Source organism: Oryctolagus cuniculus, chromosome 18 (genome assembly GCF_051225735.1).
Source record: "Oryctolagus cuniculus isolate XC-2025 breed Fujian yellow rabbit chromosome 18, ASM5122573v1, whole genome shotgun sequence".
Classification (NCBI taxonomy): domain Eukaryota; kingdom Metazoa; phylum Chordata; class Mammalia; order Lagomorpha; family Leporidae; genus Oryctolagus; species Oryctolagus cuniculus.
The window spans coordinates 77,893,815-77,917,850 of NC_142884.1; the positions used below are offsets into that span (position 1 = coordinate 77,893,815).

The 24,036-nt window shown below is 62.2% G+C and overlaps 1 protein-coding gene across 2 annotated transcripts in view; it reads right to left on the reverse strand.

The window, feature by feature from the left end:
- FBXO31 (F-box protein 31) overlaps window positions 1–24,036 on the reverse strand; it is a 46,007-nt gene that overhangs the window by 18,245 nt on the left and 3,726 nt on the right. The window contains exons 2-4 of one of the 2 annotated variants that reach the window (XM_070061883.2): window positions 13,295–13,366; window positions 11,237–11,323; window positions 1,387–1,463 (exon numbers count right to left, since the gene is read on the reverse strand). In XM_070061883.2, the coding sequence (XP_069917984.2) occupies window positions 1,387–1,463; window positions 11,237–11,323; window positions 13,295–13,366 (236 nt within the window). The remainder of the gene's footprint in view (window positions 1–1,386; window positions 1,464–11,236; window positions 11,324–13,294; window positions 13,367–24,036) is intronic. The other variant, XM_070061884.2, reaches the window with a different exon arrangement.

Below are 24,036 nucleotides of genomic sequence, written 5' to 3' on the forward strand. Positions count from 1 at the left end.
CCCGTGTGGGAGAGCCGGAAGGAGCTCCTGGCTTCAGCCTGGCCCAGCCCCAGCTGCTATGGCCATTTGGGGGTGAACCAGTGGATAGAAGACCCCCTCTCCCTCGCTCGCTCGCTCTCTCTCTAACTCTGCCTTTCAAAGAAATCTTTTTTAAAAAAAAGGGAGGGGGAACAAAAGAAAATTTCAGAAACTAGCCTCGGAAAGGCGGCTGGCCCTCCCTGGTCAGCGTGACGAGAGGCCTGGGGTCAGGACCGCAGGACTGAAGTAGCCCCCAGGACTGCAGCCAGCGCCTGATCAGCTGTGGCGAGGGGCGGGCACGCGGCCGGCGCTGGCCTCTGCCCCGCCCCCGGCTCCCTCTTCCTCCCTTTGGCCCCGGGAAGCCCCGTCGTCCCCCTGAGCAGCCCGGCACTGCAGACTGGCCTGCCACCTCCTTGTCTGCGGTAAGATTACACCTTCCCTTTGCCTCACCGACAGCACCAGCCAAGGACCACGCTTCGGTTACAGAGCCCAGCCCCTAGGCAGGATGTGGCAGCGGGGGCTTGGCTGACACCATGAAGAACCGCGCTGTGGGGACAAGCCAGTGTCCCAGAGGGCGGTGCCCTCGGCGACCCTGAGGCGCGGCGCGCACCCTCTGGGCCTTGCTGGAGCCAGCATGCCGGCCTCGCTACCCGGAGGCCAGAGCCAAGAAGCTGCCTGGGAGACCACGTCAGCCTCACGCAGGGCTGGGGGAGGTGGGAATCTCTGCAGCAGCCCGAGCCCAGGACGCCACGCTCCTGCCCTGCAGGCTGTGGGAGAAAGCGCCCCTGCTGTGTGACAGCCGTGACGGCAGCAGCACGCGGAACGGTACCCGAGGGCTTTGTGGGAGAGGCTCTGTGCGTGTGGAGACCCCGGAACCCTGGCTTAACTGCAGCGTTGCCATGAAGCCTGCAAAACCTCCTCCCCCGCTTCCTACAAGAACGCACGCATCACACGGGGCCCAGCAGAGTCACCTCCCAAGTCCGCTGCGGGGCCCGCTGTCGTGGGCAGCCACTACACGGCTACGCCCGGCCTCGGCCCTACAGCGCTACCGGGCCATCTGTGCCCCAGCGGCTGGACGGCGCCTCGTTCAGAGCCTGCACACACAGTGGGGGCAGCAGTCACAGCTGGGCACCAGTGGCCTGTGCCACACGGTCCTCTAGGGAGGGGCTGAGGGCCAGCGGTGTTGGGGCTGAGGGTCCCGCGGACATACTCCGTGCTCCCCGGGTGCCTGTGTCCGGCAGCTGAGTCTGACAAGGAGCCCCTTCTGAGTCCCTCTAACGTCCCTGGTGGAAGAGGCCCGCAGGCCCCCCGGTGGGCGGCAGCCTTGCCCGCGTCCCCAGCAGCCCGCCGCCAGGCTCTCAGACTCACCACCACATTCAGCAGTCCTCCATAGGGCCCGATATCTGGCTGCCACAATCCCAAAATGTGTCTGTACCGGTGCAGCACTAAGGGAGAGAGAGAGAGCAAGGCTTCATTTCAGACCTGGCTGCACGCGGGAGGAAGGGGCGGGGGAGGCCCAGGCTTCGGACACAGCCAGCAACGCCAGCGCAGAGCCCGCCCCTGCCCCCAGCAAACGCCTCTCACGCCTGGAACCTCTGCACACGTCGTCTGGTGTGGGGAGCAAGCCAACGAGCAAACAAGCTACCTTAAGAACAGAACCAGCGCCCGTGGGGCACGGACTGCAGGTGCAGGGTCTGGGGTCTGTGCACTGATCACACCAGGCTGAGGGAGGGGGCTCAGGCCCAGGCAGGCAGCTGGGGTCACCCCCTGGGTCTGGGCTTCGGGCAACAGGAACCTTCCCAGCCCCTGGGGCGTGCAGAGGTGGGAGGCAGAACAGGCACCACCCCGGGGTGCCCCGTGAGACCACCCTGCAGCTGCCTACAAGGCACCGGCTCTGCCGGGTGTGTGCTTGTTAAATAACAGCGGTTAGCAGAGTCAGGAACCAGAGACTGAGCGGGACTCTGGGGTGAAGCGCGCACTCCCACGCCAAGAGCGAAGCACCAGCGTCTGCCACTTCCTCCCAGGCCGATGAGGGCAGGGAGGCCAGAGGACCAGGTTTGGTTGTGAAATCCAGGTGGAGGAAACAGGGCTGCCCGCATAATCCTTCTTCTAAGATTTATTCACTTGATGGAAAGGCAGAGCAACAGCGCAGGACAGTGACAGCGAGGGCTCTTCCCCTGCTCGTCCAATCCCCAGTGGGCAAACAACAGCCTACGCGTGCGGCCACGGCCACGAAAACGGGGATCTCTGTGTGGCTGAGTGAGCAGAGGCACAGGGGCCAGCCGTGGGGCCCTGCCAGAGGGCGGCGTCTCGGCGAAGGACCCAGAGCCCACTCTGCATTCGCCCATCCTCCGCCCGCCCCGCCCACCCTGTCCCCCCCTCCTCCCTCTGGGGGCTGCTGGGTGGAGGGCTTCCGGGTGTGGAAGCCAAACCCCTCCCAGGACCGTATCAGCAGTGTGGTGGGACCAGACAGGCAGGGCAGGGGAGCTTCCCCGGGGACGACGCCGGCGCCCACCTCTCGAGGTGACTGAAGAACGCGCTGTGGGAAGGCAGCTGCTAGCCAGGCTCGCTTCCACACCCTCCCGTACCCCCCACAGGAATCCCCGTCTCCTTCGTCCCCTCTTTCATGTAGACTAAGATCTACGTAGCTGCCGTGACAGCAGCAGCCCGAGCTCTTGGGCCGTCCTCCGCAGCTTTCCCAGGCACGTGAGCAGGGAGCCGGATGGGAAGGGGAGCCGCCGGGACGCGAACCAGTGCTCTGCCACGGGATGCCAGTGTAGCCCCGCTGTGCCACAACGCCAGCCCACGCTGCGTAACCTTCCACCTTGTTACGTTTGCATGATAAATGCCGTAATAAAATACTAGAAAAAGTAACACTGTTCCCCAGGGCCCCTCCTCCCCTCCTCATCGCCCAGCTTAACTGCAAGCGTTATCTAGATCTTTCCAAAATCAATCAAAGCCCCTTGACCGGCTAAAAGGACGTGTGACACACCCTTGACAACTCCATCCCTTCGTGAAGGGCCCCAGGCCTGATGGGAAGTGCCCCCCATCACTGCAGCCCTGCACCGAAGTCGGCCACGCCACCGGGCTCCAGGAGCAGCGGCTCCAGAGGACACGGTGCTGGCCAAAACATCACCAAGGCAGGTCAGAGAGGTGGTGTGCACGCCACCCCGAGGCAGGGACGACGCCGGACGCCAGCAAAGGCCCAAGTCTCCCCGTCAGAAGTCTGGTTTGAAAAAGCAAGCACCTCCACTCCAAAGGAAGAAACCCTGAACTCCAGCTGGGGTCACGTGGCCATTCAGAACCCTCAGGCCCTGCCACTCCGTGTTACCAACGCCTCATCTGGCCAACCGGACACGGCTTCCCTGGGGGGCAGAGCTTGGCCTCCGCCCCAACCCTGGGAGAGCCCTGCGCCAGTTCACTGGCATCTCAGGGCGACGGCAGCTGCACAAGGAGTCACCGCCGCTTGTCAGCACTTACGGCTGCAGAATGGAAAGGTTAGAGAAAGCCCACTTCAGCCTCACACCCGCCCGTGCCGCGGGTGAGGACGGGACAGCAACCTGAACCCCATCCGGCGGCTTCCTAAGTTACCAGCAACTCAGCAGAGGAAAAGCCCGTTTCCTTCCCCTCCAACTTCCATGGAAACCAAAAGCACCCGGGACTCGGAGGCGGAGCAGTTAGTGCGAGAAGCGAGCGCTGCAGACGGGAGAAGCCTGCTTCTCCAGCAGCCGCCACGGGCGTCTCACAAGCCCACTTCCAGACACAGCTCTCACACAACTCGGCAGTCTCGGGGTGACACCCTGCAGTGCAGCCGAGCACGGGGCCAGGGGACGTCACTCGGCAGCAAAACAAACGCGCTGTCGGGCCACGGGAGACACGGAGCAGCCTTAAACTCAGCAGTCAGTGAGAGAGCCCGCACGCTGCCAGCCCACCTCTACATCGTTCCAGGATCAGAGTGGAGAGGTCAGGGGTTTCCGCGGGCCGGAAGGAGGGGGCAGAGGATGCCCAGAGCAGTGAAACTACCTCGTGTGACAGCAGAGTGGACACAAACCCACGGGACGCCCCACAGCGGGCGTGAACCCTGATGGAAGACACATGCGTCTGCCGGTGTGCGCTCACCGACCCTACAGAGGGAGGGGCAGGTGGCCAGAGCGTGGGGAACCTTTGGACCTTACGTCTGACTGTGAACCTAAAACTGTTCTTTTCAAAGTCCTTAAAAACAAAAACTGCTGCAAAAAGATCTGTCTTGTGTTGAGAGCTGTCTTTGGGGCCGGTGTTGCATAGAGGGTAAAGCCGCCATCTGACGCCACCAACCCATTTCAGTGCCGATTCAAGTCCCGGCTGCTCCACTTCCGATCCAGCTCTCTGCTATGGCCTGGGAAAGCAGTGGAAGACGGCCCCAGTGTTTGTGCCCCTGCACCCCGTGGGAGCCCCAGAAGAAGCTCCTGGCTCCTGGCTTTGGCTTGGCCTCGTGCTGGCCACTGCAGCCACCTGGGGAGTGAACCAGCTGGTGGAAGACTCCGTTTTCTTTCAAATAAATCAATCAATCTTTTTTTTTTTTAAACGTCTTCCTTGCACAGTAACTCTCCATCCTGGCTATGGGAAGAAAACCTGCCAGCCCAGGCCCCACGTCAGGCGCACCCTCAGCAGTCAGTGGGACGGGGAGAAGACCCCAGCTGGCTGTTGAAGTGCAGCCACAGCAAGAACCAGTGTGAGCTACCGAACACTGCACCCGGGGCCGGCACCGCGGTGCAGCAGGGAAGCCGCCGCCTGTGCCACCAGCGTCCCACAGAAGCACCACTGCAAGTCCCAGCTGCTCCACGTCCAATCTCGCTCCCTGCTACTGCACCTAAGAAAGCCACAGAGGATGGTCCCAGCACTTGGACCCATGTGGGAGACCGGATGCAGTTCCAGACTCCCGGCTTCGGCCTGACCCAGCCTTGGCCACTGCAGAATCTGGGAAGCGAACCAGTGGACGGACGCACATGCTCGCTCGCTCTCTCTCTCCTTCTCTCTTTGCCTTTCAAATAAATCTTAAAAAAAAAAAAAAAAAACGTACCCGGGGCCGGCACTGTGACATAGTGGGTAAAGCCACCACCTGCAGCGCCAGCATCCCATATGGGCACCAGTTCAAGACCTGGCTGCTCCATTTCCGATCCAGCTCTCTGCTATGGCCTGGGAAAGCAGTGGGAGATGGCCCAAGTCCTCAGGTCCCTGCACCGCATGGGAGACCTGGACTGCATTCCAAGCTCCTGGCTTCAGCCTGGCCCAGCCTTGGCCGTTGCAGGCGTTTGGGGCGTGAATCAGCACAAACAGATGACATCTCTCTCTTTCAACTAAATTAAAAATAATAATAATAAACTAAGTGCTCCCTTGATACTCTACAAGGTTAAATCACCACAAAGAAGGAGAAAACAACTCCACTTCCGCTGTGTTTGGGTTCCGGCTGCCCTTTACAGCTCCCAGCCGGGTGTGCCAAGGCCCTGGGTGTGCCATGGGCCCCTGCCTGCCTTGCCCAGCCTGCCTCCCGGCCGCGGTGGCCCAGAGGGGCTGCCAGGGCCCCTGCCTGCCTTGCTCAGCTCCCACACTCTGCTGTCCTGCCTCACTGCCAGGACAGGCTGCCGCACACACACTGCAAACTTGCCGCTGCTCAGCCACACCCAAAATCAAATGCGCGACTAGCAGGAGACGAGCAGTGAACAACCGAATGGGAAGCACCAGCTCCTGCTAAACACCGCTGTAAAAGCCGGGCAGGTGCCAGCTCTTGGGACCGCTGACGTTTTAACGGAAAGAAAACAAGCAGTGCCAAGGTCCACAGGCGCAGGTGTGCGGAGGCCTGGGGGTTCGGCCGAGCAGACTGTGGAGCCGGCCAGCCTGCCCTTCCAACGCGTTCCCAAAAGAGGGCGACAGCCAGCCCCAGACCCCTCTCCAAGGACTACAGCAGAGCTGGAAAATGCTGGGAGAGCCCCCGGGGCTCTGCGGGGCGGGAGGGAGTTGCTTCATGGGGAGAGGGCTGGGCAGGGTCCCCGGACCCCGCCTGGGAGCCCAGCCCAGGCACTGCGGCCTCAGCGGCTCTCTGGTTTCTGCGGAAATCTGGTCTGCAGCCTCCATGACTGCAGGGGCTGGGACGGGTCCAGGCGGCCAGGGTGTACGTCAGGGCAGAGGGGCGGGCGGTTCTACCACAGACAAGTGCTGTGTGCCTTCTGCAATGTCCTTCGCCCTGGCCCACTGCGGGCAGATGACGGGACCCCAGCCGCACTGGATGGGGGCATACCCCAGGACTCCTCTGCTCAGGAGGTGCCCCCACCCTACACGGCCAGTGGGAGGGTTGACACCACGCGAGACTTGCGTTTATTCAGAGAGCCAGCGACAGCTCAGAACGCTGAGATAATCACCCCACTCAGGGCTGAGGGCGCTGTGCCCTGGACAATGCCAGCCTGGATCTGGGTTTTATTATTTATTTACCCAGACAGGGCGGGAGTGAAGGGCAGAGGCAGCTCTGAGCCACCGGGTTACCCAGAACAGCCTGTGCTGGGCACAGGCCACAGCCAGAGCCAGGAACTGACGTCCCCCACGGAATCATCGGGGCTCAGCTCCCAGCCGAGCTCCCGACCGTGGCTTCCCGCTAACGCAGACCTTGGCAGGCACCCACGAGCACGGAGCTCCTGGCTGCCACTCCAGCCTGGCCCAGCCCTGGCTACTGCAGGCCGCCGGGTAGTGACCAGCAGACGGGTGCCCTCCCGCTCTCTCTGCCTCTTAAATAAAAAATGGAAAAATAAAGAAAAAAACAAACCATGAAACTCTGAGCCTCAGACAAAAGCACACGGTGGAAAGGCGGCCGCGGCGTGGGGCGTGGCCTCGGCAGCCTCCCTCTGGCTCGCTCCCAGCCCAGCAGGGGACGCCCCCAAATTGCCCGGGGTGTCTCTGCGCGGCTGAGGTGTCAGGGGAGGGTGTCCGATGCTCACTCTGCAGGCTGACAAGCCCACTGTAGGCTGCACAAGCTGACACCTCCACTCGCCCGCGGGCAGGACCAAAGCACAAAGCCCTGCAGGGGAACCGCCGCGGGCCGACGAGGCCGATGCTGGACCTGGGGCTTCCGCAACACCTCCGGGCCAGGGAAGGCCAGGCTGAGGCACCTGCATGGCCGCCGGTCACCATGACGACAGCAGTGGACACCAGCTGGTGCCTCAGCCAAGGGCCTCACTGCCCCCCCCCCACGGCCAGCACCACCCCACAGGAGCACCTGTGAGTGCTGAAGCTCTCCTCCCCACTCCCACCCCACGGTGTCCCTGGCTCCGTGTGGCAGGCTGCAGCCTTCACGGGGCCTTCCCCTCAGACCCCACCTACACAGGGAACCCCCCTTCATCTGAGACCGCAGGGCTCCCAGTGGCCAGTTCCTTGCACTTGCTGAGAGCGGTCTGGAGCTCCGCCCCCAAGCCCCAGGGCCCTGCAGCGACCACCCCGGATTATCTCCCGGCTCCTCCTGGCTCAGAGTGTGGATGGCAGAAGGTGCTAGAGCCAGCAGGACATTTCCCCTGCCCGCCACGTGCCTCCCACACCTAATCGGCAGGAGCACCAGACACGCACAGGTCAGAGAAACAAGCGAGACGTGCAGGCGTGGCCGGGCTGAGGCCAGAGCACGCTGCCCCAGAGCGAGCCCGCAGCCTTCCGCAGGGCTCTCCTGCACCGCGGCTGCACACGCCCTCCCCCGGCCACAGCTCACGGCCAGGGAACAAGGCTTCAGGGCTCAAAGAGGACCCCGAATACCCAAGGTGGGGGGCACGGCAGGAACAACCGCACAAGGTCCCCCAACGTTCAAAAGCCAACGGGCAGAGCGCACGTTCCCAAGAGGCTTGGCTGGGGTTAGAGAGCGAGTCCGAGCCCTCCCCACCAGCCAGCGCTGGCGCTCACAGGCCGCCCACTGAGCAGGCTGGAACTGGCTTTCTCCTGTGCAAGACAGCGCTTCCCCGACATCCTCACAGGGCTCGGAGCCAACGAACAGCTAGGAGAGGGGCTGGCGCTGCGGCGCAGTGGGTGACGTCATCGCCCGCTATGCTGGCATCCCGTCCTCAAGTCCTGCTGCTCCACTTCCGACCCAGCTCCCTGCTGTGGCTGGGAGAGCAGAAGGTGGCCCACGTCCTTGGGCCCCTGCACCCACGTGGGGGACCCACAAGCCAGCTAAGGACTCCCGGCTTCAGCCCGGCCCAGCCCCAGCCATTAAAGCCATCTGGGGAATGAACCAGCGGATGGAAGATCTCTCTCCTTCTCTCTCCAACTCTGCTTCCAAATCCCTTCCACGTCAGCTGCAGAGCGCTCCTACACGCGCCACGGACAAGCGGAACAGTCCCCGACACACGCCGGGCCGCCGGGCTCAGCTGCCAAGACCCCGGGGCTGGCTGCAGCTCCATCCCAGCTCCATGGAGACCGCTGTCCAGAGCCCGAGAGTGGGGGGAGGAGGCTCTGAGTGCTGTCCGCCAGGCAGCTCCAGTCAGCAGTGGACGATCGACTGCTCTCAGTTCTCGCAAGTCGAGGGTTCCCTCCCACCGGGCAGCAGCAGGATGCTCTGCTCAGCACCTGCGCAGGCAGCCGTGGCCTGGCAGTCCCGGGCACAACCTTCTAGGAAGCTGGCAAAGCACGTCCTGCCTAAGAGTCACCAGCCTTCCTCACAGCCTCAGCCCACCCCAGCGCTGCCTCACTCCCGGCTCACACAGGGTCGGGACGGGGCCTGCCACTCAACAGCTCACCTGCGCACCTGTTTCTCAAACAAGGCAGGCTCACCAGCAGGTGCACAGCCCCGCCCCCAAAGCATGCCAACAGACCCAGGCACCTCTGTACCCACGTTGGGAGTGTCCCCTCCCAGGGCCCCGTGGAACCAGCCATCTGACCAGGGTCTGACACGTCCCCTCCCAGGGCCCCGTGGAACCAGCCATCTGACCAGGGTCTGACACGTCCCCTCCCAGGGCCCCGTGGAACCAGCCATCTGACCAGTCTGACACGTCTCCTCCCAGGGCCCCATGGAACCAGCCATCTGACCAGGGTCTGACACGTCTCCTCCCAGGGCCCCGTGGAAGCAGCCATCTGACCAGGGTCTGACAGGACCCCTCCCTCCCAGGGCCCCGTGGAACCAGCCATCTGACCAGGGTCTGACACGACCCCTCAGGGCCCCATGGAACCAGCCATCTGACCAGGGTCTGACACGTCTCCTCCCAGGGCCCCGTGGAACCAGCCATCTGACCAGGGTCTGACACGACCCCTCAGGGCCCCATGGAACCAGCCATCTGACCAGGGTCTGACACGTCTCCTCCCAGGGCCCCGTGGAACCAGCCATCTGACCAGGGTCTGACACGTCCCCTCCCTCCCAGGGCCCCGTGGAACCAGCCATCTGACCAGGGTCTGACACGACCCCTCAGGGCCCCATGGAACCAGCCATCTGACCAGGGTCTGACACGACCCCTCAGGGCCCCATGGAACCAGCCATCTGACCAGGGTCTGACACGTCCCCTCCCAGGGCCCCGTGGAACCAGCCATCTGACCAGGGTCTGACACGACCCCTCAGGGCCCCATGGAACCAGCCATCTGACCAGGGTCTGACACGACCCCTCAGGGCCCCATGGAACCAGCCATCTGACCAGGGTCTGACACGTCCCCTCCCTCCCAGGGCCCCGTGGAAGCAGCCATCTGACCAGGGTCTGACACGTCTCCTCCCAGGGCCCCGTGGAACCAGCCATCTGACCAGGGTCTGACACGTCCCCTCCCAGGGCCCCATGGAACCAGCCATCTGACCAGGGTCTGACACGTCCCCTCCCAGGGCCCCATGGAACCAGCCATCTGACCAGTCTGACAGGACACTGTGAAAAACTTCAGAAACTATTTGTATTCTCTGTGCCCTCAGTGGGTTTGGTTGGAAACTGGCAGAGTCTGCCCCAAACAGGCGGCACCAAAGTGTGGGCACGCCGACGGAATGGAGTCAGCCCTGTGAGCTAACAGAGTGGATCCCGCACCACCTGAGGCTACAGCTTGGACTTGCAGAGCTCAGCTAGGAGGAACTTGGTTCTAGAATCTGCACACACGACCTTTACCTCACACCGCCATCAAAGTGGGATGGGGGAGGAGGCTCAGATGTCACCAACTCCCACCTGGCTCCAACAGAACGCTGGAGGGCGTCTACTCTGTCCCCCCTCCCCAGGTGTCTACTCTGTCCCCCCTTGCATCTACTCTGTGTCCCCCCCCCGGTGTCTACTCTGTCCCCCTCATCCACTCTGTGTCCTCCTGGGCATCTACTCTAATCCCCTCCTGGGCATCCACTCTGTCCCCCCTCCCCAGGTGTCTACTCTGTCCCCCCTTGCATCTACTCTGTGTCCCCCCCCCCGGTGTCTACTCTGTTCCCCCATCCACTCTCTGTCCCCCCCATCCACTCTGTCCCCCCCCAGGTGTCTACTCCCCACCCCCCCCGGGGCACCTACTCTGTCCCCCCTTGCATCTACTCTGTCCCCCCCAGGTGTCTACTCTGTCCCCCCATCCACTCTGTGTCCTCCTGGGCATCTACTCTAATCCCCTCCTGGGCATCCACTCTGTCCCCCCTCCAGGGTGTCTACTCTCCCCCCTCATCCACTCTGTGTCCTCCTGGGCATCTACTCTAATCCCCTCCTGGGCATCCTCTCTGACCCCCCCCCAGGCATCCACTCTGTCCCCCCTCCAGGGTGTCTACTCTCCCCCCCCTTGCATCTACTCTGTCCCCCCCAGGTGTCTACTCCCCACCCCCCCGGGGCACCTACTCTGTCCCCCCTCCCCAGGTGTCTACTCTGTCCCCCCATCCACTCTGTGTCCCCCCCAGGCATCCTCTCTGACCCCCCCCAGGCATCCACTCTGTCCCCCCTCCAGGGTGTCTACTCTGTCCCCCCTCCAGGGTGTCTACTCTGCCCCCCCCAGGGCACCTACTCTGTCCCCCCCACAGGTGTCCACTCCCCACCCCCCGGCCACAGTGCAGATTTCTGCAGCAACTTCCTTGGCCAGCAGTACATGTGACCTGCCATCGGCACCCAGACCCGGCACCCAGCCCCTGGGGCCGCAGCTCAGCCGGGGTCCCCGTCACAGCCACACCGAGGAGCAGCGCCGCAGCCAGGAGGGGGACAGCGCAGGGTGTGAGCTGGTGGCCCTCCCAAGCAGCCGCTCAGCCGAGCCCCCGCTGCGCAAGCGAAAGCCACGGGGGAGTACGTACGGCAGGTGTACACGTCTCTGTACTCCATGTGCTCGTAATCGGGGAGCAGTTTCATAAAACGTCCCGACTTCACGCGCGGGTTTATACCTGAACAGACACAGCGGGGAGAGCACAGGATGGTTGCACTTTTCACGACCGTGTCGGGGGTGTTCCTACCACCCAGCACCCTCTCCCTCACCTACGCGGCACGCCGGGAGGGGAGCTCGGGCCCGAGCTGACAAACCCAGTGGGGAGAACGTTCGCGGCACCGCTTCCTTCTCATCGGGGGACTCGCACCAGAAACACACGCCGGCAGCAAGCTCGGGGTCCCGGCCGGGCCCACCTCGTCTCAGGCTGCACACTCGCAGCAGGCCCCAGGCCCGGCTCCGTGGGACTCGGGAGGCGGGGGACGGGGCCCTGGGAGACCCTCGCTCAGCACAAGCCTGGCACTCCCTTGTCTCCGTGGACTCAAGTCAGACCTGGTCACCGCGAGTCGGGTTGGCCACCTGTTCCCGCGCCCCAGGAGCACACTCACAAGAACATGAACACGGACACGGAGCTGGCGTCAGGGCCGGCGGTGAAGCCACCGCCTGTGGTGCTGGCGTCCCACAGGGGCACCGTGGGTGTCCCGGCTGCTCCACTTCTGATGCAGCTCCCTGCTAACGTGCCTGGGAGAGCACTGGGTGATGGCCCAAGTGCACAACCCTGCAGGAGACCCAGTCAAAGTCCTGGCTCCAGCCCAGCCCTTGCCTGGCCACTGTGGCTCTCTGGGGAGAGAACCAGGGGATGGAAGACCTCCCTGACTCAGCGTTGGAGATAAATGAATAAATCCCCCACAAGAAAGAATGACAGTGACAATGACAATCGAGGAGCCGGCGTGGCGGCACACCTGCAACGCGAGCATCCCACGCTGCGTCGGTTCCCTCCCTGCCCACCCACTTCCGATCCAGGTTCCTGCCCACGCGGCGGGCGCTGGGCCAAGTGCTTGGGCCCTGGCTTTGGCCTGACCCAGACCAGCTGTTGTGGCCACTGGGGAATGAACCAACAGATGGAAGAAGTCTCTCTCCCTCTTTTTCTCTCCCTTTCAAATAAATGAATAAGTAAATTTTTTTAAAAAAAAGAAATTGAAAAGAGAAATTCGTCTTGGCCGGTGCAGACTGGACAGAGTATTAACTATTCTCACATTCTGCGAACATCACCAAGGCATCGAATTGGCAGTGCCCCTGAGGGCCTCCCTGTCACGCCCACTGCAGCCGACCTGCCCACCCGTGCCCAGACAGGCGCTCCCACAGGTGTGTGCAAAACACACGGCACCTGGGCTGGCACTGGGACAACATCCCTGCCAGGCTGTGACGCTGGCATCCACAACTCTCAAAGAGGAATCTCTCCGTCTTGCTCTGGGATGGCACACGGGACAGCCCAGCGAGTGACAAGACCTGGGCCACGACGCCATGGCAGAAGCCTGCCTCTGTCTTGCTCTGGATGGCACACGGGACAGCCCAGCGAGTGACAAGACCTGGGCCACGACGCCATGGCAGAAGCCTGGGGGCCCGTGGTCCCCCAAAGCCTCCGACGGCTTCACCCCAGGAGACAGATGCGGGACATTCCTGGCACTGGGGCGAGACCGACTGGGAAGCCGGTGTGGGGCCCGGAGACTGAGCGCTTGCTGAAAGTCCTGGTGACTTGGGGAAGCGAGGAAATCAGAAAATAGGAAAGAGGGAGGCCGAGGGGCCCTGCCTGCTCACAGACGAGCGCGGGAGGTGTGAGGCAGGGGCCAGGAAGGCACCGATCCCCACGGCCGTCCACACACCCCTGCAGGCTGCACGCCCCGGACCGAGACACAGTCTGGAAGCACCGTCGGGCTTCTTCCCACACACTCCCAAGGCCTGGAGGGCCCCGGGGCCTGTGAAAAGCGCCTTAGCCACCAAGGGCGGAGGGTGAGGTTAAAGACACACCCAGGCCAGGAAGAAGACGCGGCTGCTGCCAGTGCTGTACCTAACCCCTCCGCTGCCCACGCTATGTGCCTGACTCACCGCTGACGGTCCCTGCCCGGGCATGGAAACAGAGAGAGGAACTCACGCTTTGCATAGACGTCCCGACAAGACACACCGGTGATCTCCAGCTTCCGCAAGTTCTCACAGACGCCGTACTCTGCAACGAGAAACAGGCGCCAAGGTTTTAAAGGAAGAAGGCACCCAGCAGCAGCAACACGTAGGCTGTGGCGGGCGGAGCAAGGCCCGGCCCTGCCACGCAGTGGCCTCCCATCGTGGAGACCGCTGGACTTGCGCACGGCCACGGCCCTCGTCCAGCAACAAGGCCATCACCCCGCCTCGGCAGCGTGACCCTCGTCTGTCCACCCAGTGAGCTCCAGCAGCCCCAGACACAAACCACAGTCAGAGGCCCCGGCAGAGACTCACCGGCCTGGTGGAGACGGCGCCTGTTCCCACGGACATGAGAGCAGCGCCGGTGTCAGGGTTCCAGACGGCCAGAAAGGCCTCGTGAGACCCCAGCATGCCTCCTGCTACCGAGCCGACACGTGGACCCGCTGACACGCCCACCTGCTCCCCCCGCCAGTGACCTCGGCTCCACAGCCAGCACCCCTGCACACCGCCACGCAAGCCCCAGGAGCGCCGGGACAGGTCTCAGCTCTGGAAGGAAAGCCCTGGGCCGACGCAGCCCGTGCAGGCCAGCAGCTGCCCGGCACGCGGGAGAAGCACTCTGGGTGAGGGGATACCGCCACTGGGGCCCTGCTTCTCACGGCGCTCCCCGGCCTCCCGGCTGAACCAGAGGCCCCAGCGGAGCCAACGGCCTCAGCAGCAGAGCGTGTTTTCTGCCGGAGCTCGGACCAGGGCTCTCGGACCGCGGGCCCCGCTGCAGGGCATCTGAGCAAGGGGCGTTCTCAGCCTGGCAAGCTCCGGGCGGCTGTCCAGCGGCTCCACACCCGAGCAGCGCCGGCCAGAAGCCATAGTCTGGTTCTTAGAAGAGCCAGACTGCAAGCACAGTGGCTGCCCCGGCGAGTCCTGTGTGCTCTGGGCCAGAGCTGCCTACCAGAGCTGGTATGTGTGCGCGTCCCAGTTTGGCCTGGCCACACTGCAAGCCCCATGGCTGGGGCTGCCATGGTGGACGGCACAGACCTAGACAGCACAACCAGCCATCCCCTGCGGCTCGCTCAGCTCACGGCACACTGCAGACCCCTCTCTCTTAATCACAAAGGACCCCCAAAACTCAGACATCAACTTGTAAAACCTAACAATGCGCAGCCACTCTTTGCACTCCTAAGAGAAACACAAACACACAAAGCACAATCCCCACTCTGGAGGCATCTGCCCCGGATTCTCCAAACATCCCGAGCCCGGCTCTCACTTCCCTCCCGCCGGGCCCCACACCTCACTAAGCACCAGGGGCGGACCTCGGAAGACTCAGTGGTGCTCCCTAAACAGAGTTCCGGCATCCTAGACAATGGTTTTCAATTTTTAAACATGAAACGTTGGTAAGGTTTACTTTTCCGTCTGAAAGGCAGAGTTAAACAGAGGGAGAACGAGAGACTGAGAGCGAGATCTCCCCTCTGCTGGTTCACTCCCCAAACGGCCGCGCTAGCCAGGGCTGGGCCAGACTGAAGCCCGGAGCCTGGAGCTCCATCTGGGTCTCCCACATGAGTGGGGGGGCCCGAGTACCTGAGCTGTCCCCTGCTGCTTTTCCAGGTGCGACCGCAGGGAGCTGGACGGGAACAGGCGCGTCCCTGGGAGGCTGGTGTCGCCGCCAGCGGCTGCACCTGCTGTGCCACACGCCGGCCCGGAAACTTCCAGCAGCGAACCCTTGAGCCGGACACCAGCAGCAAGGCAGCGGCAGAGCCGCCCCAGGTGGGTCGGGGTGCTCCCTCCCCAGCTCCAGGCCAAGCCTCTGTGCTGGGCTCCCCGAGGGAGCCGTGGCCACTGGACAGGGCCCTCCCACCGGGGTGCCTACTGACAGCACCAGAAACCACAAGTGACGAGAGCTGAATGCGCTTTTTAAAAAATACTGCTGTATTTATTGGAAAGGCAGAGTCCCAGAGAGACAGACAGACAGAGAGGGAAAGACAGAGACCAAGATCTCCCAATCACTGGTCCACTCCCCAAATGGCTGCAATGGCCAGGGCTGGGCCAGGCAGAAGCCAGGAGCCAGGAGCTTCTTCCAGGTCTCTCATGTGTGTGCAGGGGCCCAAGGACCTGGGGCAGCCTCCACCGCTTTCCCAGGCCATGAGCAGGGAGCTGAAACAGTGGAGCAGCCGGGACGTGAACCGGCGCCCATGTGGGATGCTGGCACCGCAGGCAGCAGCTTTACCCGCTACGCCACAGCGCCGGCCCCTGAATGCACGTTCAAACAGGGCAGAACTGGCACTCCATAATAATCAGTTTCCAGAGTTCAACTTTACCAAACACAGGAAGGAAAGGAAAACACTGGGGATAGGTTAAATCGACTAACTAGAAATGGGAAGTTAAATTTTAGAAATTAACTGTGCATCGTGTCCGTGTGGAAAAGCTGAACTTGGAATCTGCTTGAAAGCCTTACTTACTAACTTCATTTCCAATTTTATCCCTAGACCCACGGGGTGGGGACTTGTCCTCTCTACAAATGGGCCCAGGGTTAAGGACACGGAACAGAGCAGGCAAAGTCCCAGGCCTGCCGTGAGCCGGCATCCGGGCCCGCCGTGAGCCGGCATCCGGGCCCCTGCACACGGCACAGGTAGAGTGAGCGCCGCAGCCCCTTCATGGCTCCCTGGGGCCTCCCTCCCGGTGAGCTGGGAAGCCCCGGAAGGACTGGAGGAACCCCTGGTGGCACCTGTCACACCACAGCGCAGCGCTCCGGGAGCTTCCTCCAGAGGTCAGCTGGGGGAGAGCTCTCCAGGGGTCAGAACGGCAGGAATGGAAACGCAGCCGGGTCTCGGAGGGGAATGTCGTGGCTGCGGGCCGATCACAGCGCCGAGGGGAGCACACTTGCAACTACAGCGAAACTCTCGGTGTGCGTGACAGGCCCCTGGAGCGCCGGTGCCGTCCGCCTGTAGACTCCACCCCCACAACGCAGGAGCAGGAGACGCGCAGTACGAAGGGCAGGAGGAGGGCGGCAGGGCCACCCCGCTGGAGCCGCGCCACCCGCTCCCAGGCCCAACCCCTGCACGGCCCGGTACACACCGCCCGCTCTTCCAGGCGATGACCACAGTCAGCCGAGGAGAACAGGCTGCAGAACAGAGCACACCGTGGGCCAGACCAAGCCCAGAGCTCGGGCCGCGGAGGCCACGGGGTCCAAGCCAGGAGCTCGTCACAACGAGGCGTCCGGCTGCAGCTCGGGCCGCTCCGGACACCCCGGCAGGCACGGGGTGGGGGCTTCTGCGCCCACTGAGACTCCGCTGATCCCACCCAGTCCTGGAGGTCCTCGGGGCAAAGCGGCAACTCCCCGGTGGCGAGGACCTAGTGCTGACCCAGAGGCTGGGGACGCTAACTGCTCAGCCGTTAGGCCGAGGGATTCGCCACTCCAGGGCGCAGCCCTCGGTGACAGAGTGCCAACAATCAGATGTGACACGCTACAGCTGGCTCAGAGACGAAACCTGACCACCAGTATCAAGTCGACTTCACCTCTGCAGACTAAACACACAACCCACAAGTGTGGCAACAGCCACAGGCCAAGCCGTGTACGTGCCACGAGACGCACACGGTGACCCAGCCCGGAGAGCTCACTTCCCAGCACTGTAAGGGACGCACCGATCTCCGAACGGCCACCTGGAAACCGCCCCAAGCCGGAGCCTTCGGTCACCAAGGACTGGCACACTGCTTTTCACTTTTATTGTCATCTTTTTAACGAACAATCGCTGCTTTAAAAAGAGTAAGTCTAGAGACAAGGCGAGAAAGCAGGCAGTGCTGTTCTGGGGAGAATGCAGCTGCCCCTGCAGGGGCTCAAAGCAGGGAGCCAGGCCAGGGCGGGGCTTGCGCTGGGAGGGGAAGAGGGGGAGACTGGGCGGAGCCTGGCCACCAGGCCCAGGGGCAGGGCTGACTGTGGCGGCTAGAGCAGCTCTGAGCTGATGCGAGGCCACGAGAGGCCACGGCCACCGAGGTCCGTGCCAGCGCTGCCTTCCACACAAGTGAGTTCCAAACCTTCTGTGCCACGCTCTGGGCACAGATCACCATCTCCCAGGCGACAGTCTGACAGCACTGTACCAAAACACTGGCTGCAAGTGGAGGTGGCCCCACTGAAGGGTCTCAGGCCTTCCTCCCTGCAGGGCACCTGGGAACCGCGCGGGACACAGGGCAACGCTGGACGCCCCCTGCGCTGCCCTGCTCCGGCTGAGCCGAGGGGCTGCACAGGGACCGCCCTCCCACGGCCCTCCCCTGTTCAGTGGCTCTCCAAGGCTGTCCCCGCTTCTCTGTGCAAATGACCACGTCAACATTACGGCAAAGGCCCAGGTGCTTCGCTGGCCTTGCGTGTGGCGTGGGCGCCGGCAGTGCCGCCTCCTGGCAGCCCACAGCCCTTCCTATACGCAGGCGAGCCGCTCCCAGGCTGGTGCCTAGGGCTAGATAAGACCTCAGCCCTAGCAACACCCGCTTGCTCCGCCCTTCTTATCTACCACGCCTGAAGTCAAAGCCAGCCTGGCCTGAAGCCTCGGGCAGCTTCTCTCCACTTGGCCAAGTTGAGAACTGCAACAGTTTGGGGCTGGCACCGCGGCGAAGCGGGTAAAGCCGCCACCTGCAGCGCCAGCCTCCCGCATGGGCTGCTCCACTTCCGATCCAGCTCCCTGCTAATGTGCCAGAGAAAGCAGCAGAGGACGGCACAGTGCTTGGGCCCTACACCCACGTAGGAGACCTGGAAGCTGCTCCTGGCTCCTGGCTTTGGCCTGAGCCCAGCCCTGGCCGTTGCGATCATTTGGGGAATGAACCAGTGGATGGAAGATCTCTCCCTCTCTAACTCTCCCCTTCAAGTGTAAAAAAAAAAAAAAAAAAAAAAAAAAAAAAAAAAAAATCATTAAAACAAAAAAACTGTGCCGGTGCCGCAGCTCACTAGGCTAATCCTCCGCCTGTGGCGCCGGTACACCGGGTTCTAGTCCCAGTCGGGGCGCCGGATTCTGTTCCCGTTGCCCCTCTTCCAGGCCAGCTCTCTGCTGTGGCCAGGGAGTGCAGTGGAGGATGGCCCAAGTGCTTGGGCCCTGCACCCCATGGGAGACCAGGAGAAGCACCTGGCTCCTGCCTTCGGATCAGTGCAGTGCGCCGGCCACAGCGGTCACTGGGGGTTGAGCCAACGGAAAAGGAAGACCTTTCTCTCTGTCTCTCTCTCTCACTGTCCACTCTGCCTATCAAAAAAAAAAAAAAAAAAAGTGACATTTTTCCTTCCAGGCAAACTCTCGCCTGAGAGACGGTTACTCCTTTTGTTAACTGTGGGGATTCTGAATGACTCCTCAGCCCGAGGCCCCTCAGTCTCCACATGCGGCACCGTCAGCTGGCGCTGCCGGTGTGACACAGGTGATCGGCTACACAGCCTGATGCACCACCCACAAAATGCCATTAAGACCTAGAGGGGGGGCTGCGGTGCTCGGGGCTAAGCTGCCCCCGGGACGGCACATGCCAACCGGAGCGCCTGGCTCAGTCCTGACGACTCGCCTGCACACCCAGCTTCCTGCTCGCCATCCCGGCACAGATGGCAGCCCAAGCACCGGGTTCCTGCCACCCACGTGGGACCCAGATGGTCTCCACCCGACCCAGCCCTGGCTACTGCAGGCCTGTACAGAGTAAACCAGCAGGTGGAAGACGCCTCTCTCTCTCTCTCTCTCTCTCTCTCTCTCTGCCTTTCAAGTAGATGAAAGTAAGTAACATTTTTCTAAAAGATTAAAAGAAAAGCAAAATCATCCTATCGTGCTAACAAATAAAGAAATCCTTAGCGAGTTTTTCCTAGTTTTCCCAAGTCATAATAAAACACACCAGAGCCATTCTGACCCAACTGTTCCACCAAAAAATGTTCAGTATTTTCCACATGATGGAAAATTTTTTAAGATTTATTTATTACTTATTTGAAAAGTCAGATTTACAGAGAGAGAGAGAGAGGGAGAGACACAGAGAGAGGTCTTTCATGCAGAGTCACTCCCCAAATGGCCACAACGGCTGGGACTGGGCCAGGCAGACGCCAGGAGCCAGGAGCTTCTTCCAGGCCACCCACGTGGGTGCAGGGCCCAAGCCCTTGAGCCAGCCCCCACTGCTTTCCCAGGAGCATGAGAGGGAGCAGAGGGACTCAGACCAGCGCCCCGTGGGACGCCAGCGCTGCGGGCAGCAGCTTAATTGGTTACACCACAAATCCTTTTTTTAAGCAGTGGCTAAGAACAATTCCACATCCTCCTGCTGCCGTGTGAACCTTCCCATAGTCATCAGGGAAAACTGGCCTCCCCCCTTCCAGGAAAACCGAGCCACCTCCTCCCTTCCACGCGTCCTTCCTCACCCAGATGATCTAGAGCCAGCACGCATCTCTGCTCCTTTTCCCCTAAGATTTACGGGTTCATCTCAAAGGCAGCGCGACCCCACCCGCCGCTGCCGCTGCCGCTGCTTCCCGGTGCACACTAACGGAGCTGGACTGGCACTCGGACATGGGACGCCGGCATCACCAGCAATGGCTTAGCCCCCAATCCACACCGGTCCCTCTGCGGCTTTTTACGTCACAGATTAACACTGCAAGCTGCCTATTCAAGTTTCCTTGCTAATTTTTTTTAACTTTCCTTTTTATGTGAAAGGCAGAGACACAGCCAGAGAGGGACACTCAGTCCCTGGCCACTCCCCGAATGCCCACAACAAGCAGGTCTGGGTCTGGCCGAAGCCAGGCGCCCGGGGGGGACAGGGACGCAGCTCCCTGGATCGTCACCCTCTAAGGGTGCACTCTCGCAGGAAGCCGGATCTGAAGTGGAGGAACTGGAAGTGGAACCAGACTTCAACAGGGGATGTGGGCATGCCAAGCGGGGACCTCGCTGCCCCCCAAAGCCTGCCCCATTCCTCTTCACCTTGCACCCCTCACAAAATTCTTTCCGAAAGTGTCTACTCCACAGGTGCAACTGAGCAACAAACACTGGCAAGGGGACAAAAGGGGCGAGCTGAGAACAGCAGGGGGCGCCTCAAAAAACGAACTCCAATTCCTGGGGCACAGCGGGCTAAGCCGCCACCTGCAGTGCCTGCACCCCATGTGGGTGCCATAACGTCCCGGCTGCTCCACTTCTGACCCAGCTCCCTGCTGTGGCCTGGGAGAGCAGCAGAGGGCGGCCCACGCGCCTGGGCCCCTGCACCCCTGTGGGAGACCCCCAAGAAGCTCCGGCTTCCACTGCAACCATTTGGGGGGTAAACCAGCACACGAAGATCTCTCTCTCTCTGTCTCTGCCTCTCACTCTCTGCAGCTCTGCTTTTCAAATAAATAAATAAATCTTTAAAACAAACAACTCCCACGTGACCCCATGTGACCCCACAGTTCTGAGTGCACACCCAGGATAACTGAACACAGCTCGCAAGCACTGCTGAGGCTTCCCCCGCTCACAGCGGCCAGAAGTGCAGACAAACGCAGAAGCAGATGCGGACGTCCACAGTGCGATACTGTGCAGCCTTGAAAAGCAGGGAGGGGCCGGCGCTCTGGTGCAGCAGGTGAAGCCGCCGCCCGCAGTGCCGGCATCTCATATGGGCACTGGTTCGCGTCCCAGCTGCTCTACTTTTGATCCAGCTCCCTGCTAATGTGCCTGGGAGAGCAGTGGAGGACGGCCCAAGTCCTTGGGCCCTGCACCCACGTGGGAGACCCACATGGAGCTCCTGGCTCCTGGCTTGACTGGCCCAGCTCCAGCCACTGCAGTCATTTAGGGAGTGAACCAGCAGACAGAAGACCTCTGCGCCTCTCTCTCTCTGCCTCTGCCTCTCTCTCTGTAACTCTGCCTTTCAAATAAATAAATCTTAGTAAAATAAAATAAAATAAAAAGGAGAGGGGAGTGCCGGGCAGGATGAGAGGGGAGATGAGGACACCCTGCAGACGGCTGGCGGGGAGAGCTGCGCGCAGTGTGGATGGGATGTGCTTATCCCACTGAGCGCACGCTGGAACAGGGTCAGCCCCAGCCCTGGCCCCCTCGGGCCCTGAGCAGCGCCTCTCAGCGGCTGCAGGAAATGCCTGCGGCTTCTCCGCCTTGGAGAAGAGCTGGGAAACCCTGTGCAGCCAGGAACGGCTGGTGTGAGCTGCCCTCGGGCAGCGCGGTGCCCGCAGAGAGCCGGGCCGCCGGAGCTTCCCCTGCAGCAGGAACGTGACCCCTGGGGCGCCCCCACCTGTGCTGACTGCAGCACCGCCTCACCCAGGCCTCTGCGCCCTCAGACACCTACTCAGCTGCTGGCAGGCAGGCCCGGGGTGGGGCCCTCGCTAATGCTATCTTCACCACCTGGAGGGCGCCACACCCCTCTACGAGGAGGCCCAGGGCCCGTCCAGGGTCCGTGTGCCAAACCCAGGTCCTCAGACACTGGACGTAACCACTGCTCACACACTCACACTGGGACCGGCCAGGCTTCCAACCAGCCATCGGCCTGCCCCGGCACAACACCAGGGGCCGGCCCCCTGCATACGGTAAAGGAGACCCTCACTCGTCACCCTCTGGGAGCAGGACTGCTTTCGGGCTGGCTTTTTTAAAGTTAAAAAACAAAGTCTCCAAAGGATTTTCCTTCAGTCTCCTGCTGCTTCTCCAGGAGGACCAGGCGCTCAGCGCGGCCGTGCCCAAGAGCCACCTGCAGGAGCCCAGCACGGACGACAGGGGCTTCCCCGCAGCCCCCAGTCTGTGGGCAGCCGGGTGCCGGCAGGCGCTGCGCCGTCCTGCTCCGGGCAGCCTGTCACCCACCCACAGGCTCCACAAGTGTCCTTTCTCCCCTGGCACATCGGAGACCAGAGACAGCAACTGCTCGGACACGTAAGGCCCACATTAAACACGGGGTTTCCAATTCCCCACGTTCATTGTAAGGACCAGGCGTTCCAGGAAGAGCACTTCAAGTCCTGACGCACACATTGTACAGATGCCACCCCAGCGAGGTCAGGGCCGCTGAGGGTACACAGGAGTTCACGCGCTGTCGCGGGCAGGTAGAAAGCTGAGTCACCCTGGCCACGGTCTGCCTCCTGCCGTCCGCCTATCTGCACCCTGCAAGTTATAATTAGCACGGGCCTGGGGCAGACGCACGCAGCATCTCACAAACAAACAGTCAGAACTGGCGGGCACCCCTCCCGGAGCTCCCGACTCAGCAGGGAGGCGGTGACCAGGCGACAAGACGCCTCACGGCTCAGAGGCAAAACACCCCCCCCCCGGCCCGGCACAGAGACGCAGGACTTACAGCCCCACACCAGCAATGCGGGAGGCCGGCGGCCAAGGGAGTGACGCATCAAAACAGTGCCCTCCCTCACCCCACGCGCCCGACGACGCGGCGTCTGCCTGCTCCCCGGCGGCAGAAGCACAGACCTGCCAGTCAGGGGCTTGCTCTCGCCTGCCCCGAGAACACCGCACCCCACGGTGAGCCGAGCCATGCGCGCTCCACGCTGCAGGGGCCAGCAAAGCCGAGGGCCTCTCCCCAGACAGGAAAACAGCGTCCTGTCGGGGTCTAGAGTGCGCCCCACCCCGCCACACATGAACTTGGACAGTGTGCACCCCTGACGCCAACCAGGCCCCAGCATCACCAGAAGCATCAGAACCAAGCATCAGCGCTGTGCCCCACTCCCACAGAAAGAGAGAGAGACCCTCCACCCACCGCTCCACCCCCCAAACGGCTGCCACAGGCAGGGCTCGGCAGGCTGAAGCCGGGAGCCAGGAACCCATGTAGGTCTCCCCCGGGGGCGGGGGGGACTCCAGCACCTGGCCATCACCTGCTGCCTCCTGGGCGCATTAGCAGGGAGCTGGACAGGAAGCGGAGTAGCGGGGCTGGAGCCAGCACGTTCACACGGACACACGGGATGCAGCACTCCAGGCCTAGCCTGCTGGGCACACGCCAGCACCCTACTCCCGTGTCTGTGGCTGGCTTTTCTCTTCTGGAAAATCCAGTGATTAGAGACAGAGAGCAAACATTAAACACTGAGGAGTAAACACACACATCACTCTTTTTTTTTTTTTTAAGATTTATTTATTTGAAAGAGTTACAGAGGAGAGGCAGAGGCAAAGAGAGGGAGAAGGAGAGACCTTCCACTCGCTGGTTCACTCCCCAGATGGCCACAGCACCAGGGCTGGGCCAGACCAAAGCCAGGAGCCTGGAGCTTCAGGTGGGTCTCCCATGTGGCTGCAGGGGCCCAAGCACGTGGGTCATCTGCTGCTGCTTTCCCAGGCCACTAGCAGGGAGCTGGATCAGAAGTGGAGGTACAAACCGGCGCCCACATGGGATGCTGGCGCTACAGGCTGTGGCTTTACCTGCTCCGTCACAGTGCCGGCCCCACCAATCATTCTGACTTGTCCCAACACACTAACAACGGAGCCACCCCCCCCACTGCTACCAGGACACTGGACCGGCCAGCCCAAGCCCAGCCTCCTGCCGGCCAAGGCTGGGGGGACCAGTGCTGGTTTTCACCTAAGTCAGCTTCACTTCGGCCTTACTAGCATCCTCCATAAACAAATGTCAAGTTCAGAAAAGAAGCAAGCGCAGACCTGCCTGTGCACAGCACTGCGACACGTCTCCTACCACAGCCGCTGCAGGTTTGAGCCGCCTGTCAGCGCCATGCTTGGTTGCCAGCCGTCCCTCCCCTGACCTGAGGAAGTGGGGTGAAGGCTGCCGGGGGGCTGGCGCTGTGGCGTAGCAGGTAAAGCCGCCACCTGCAGTGCCGGCATCCCATAC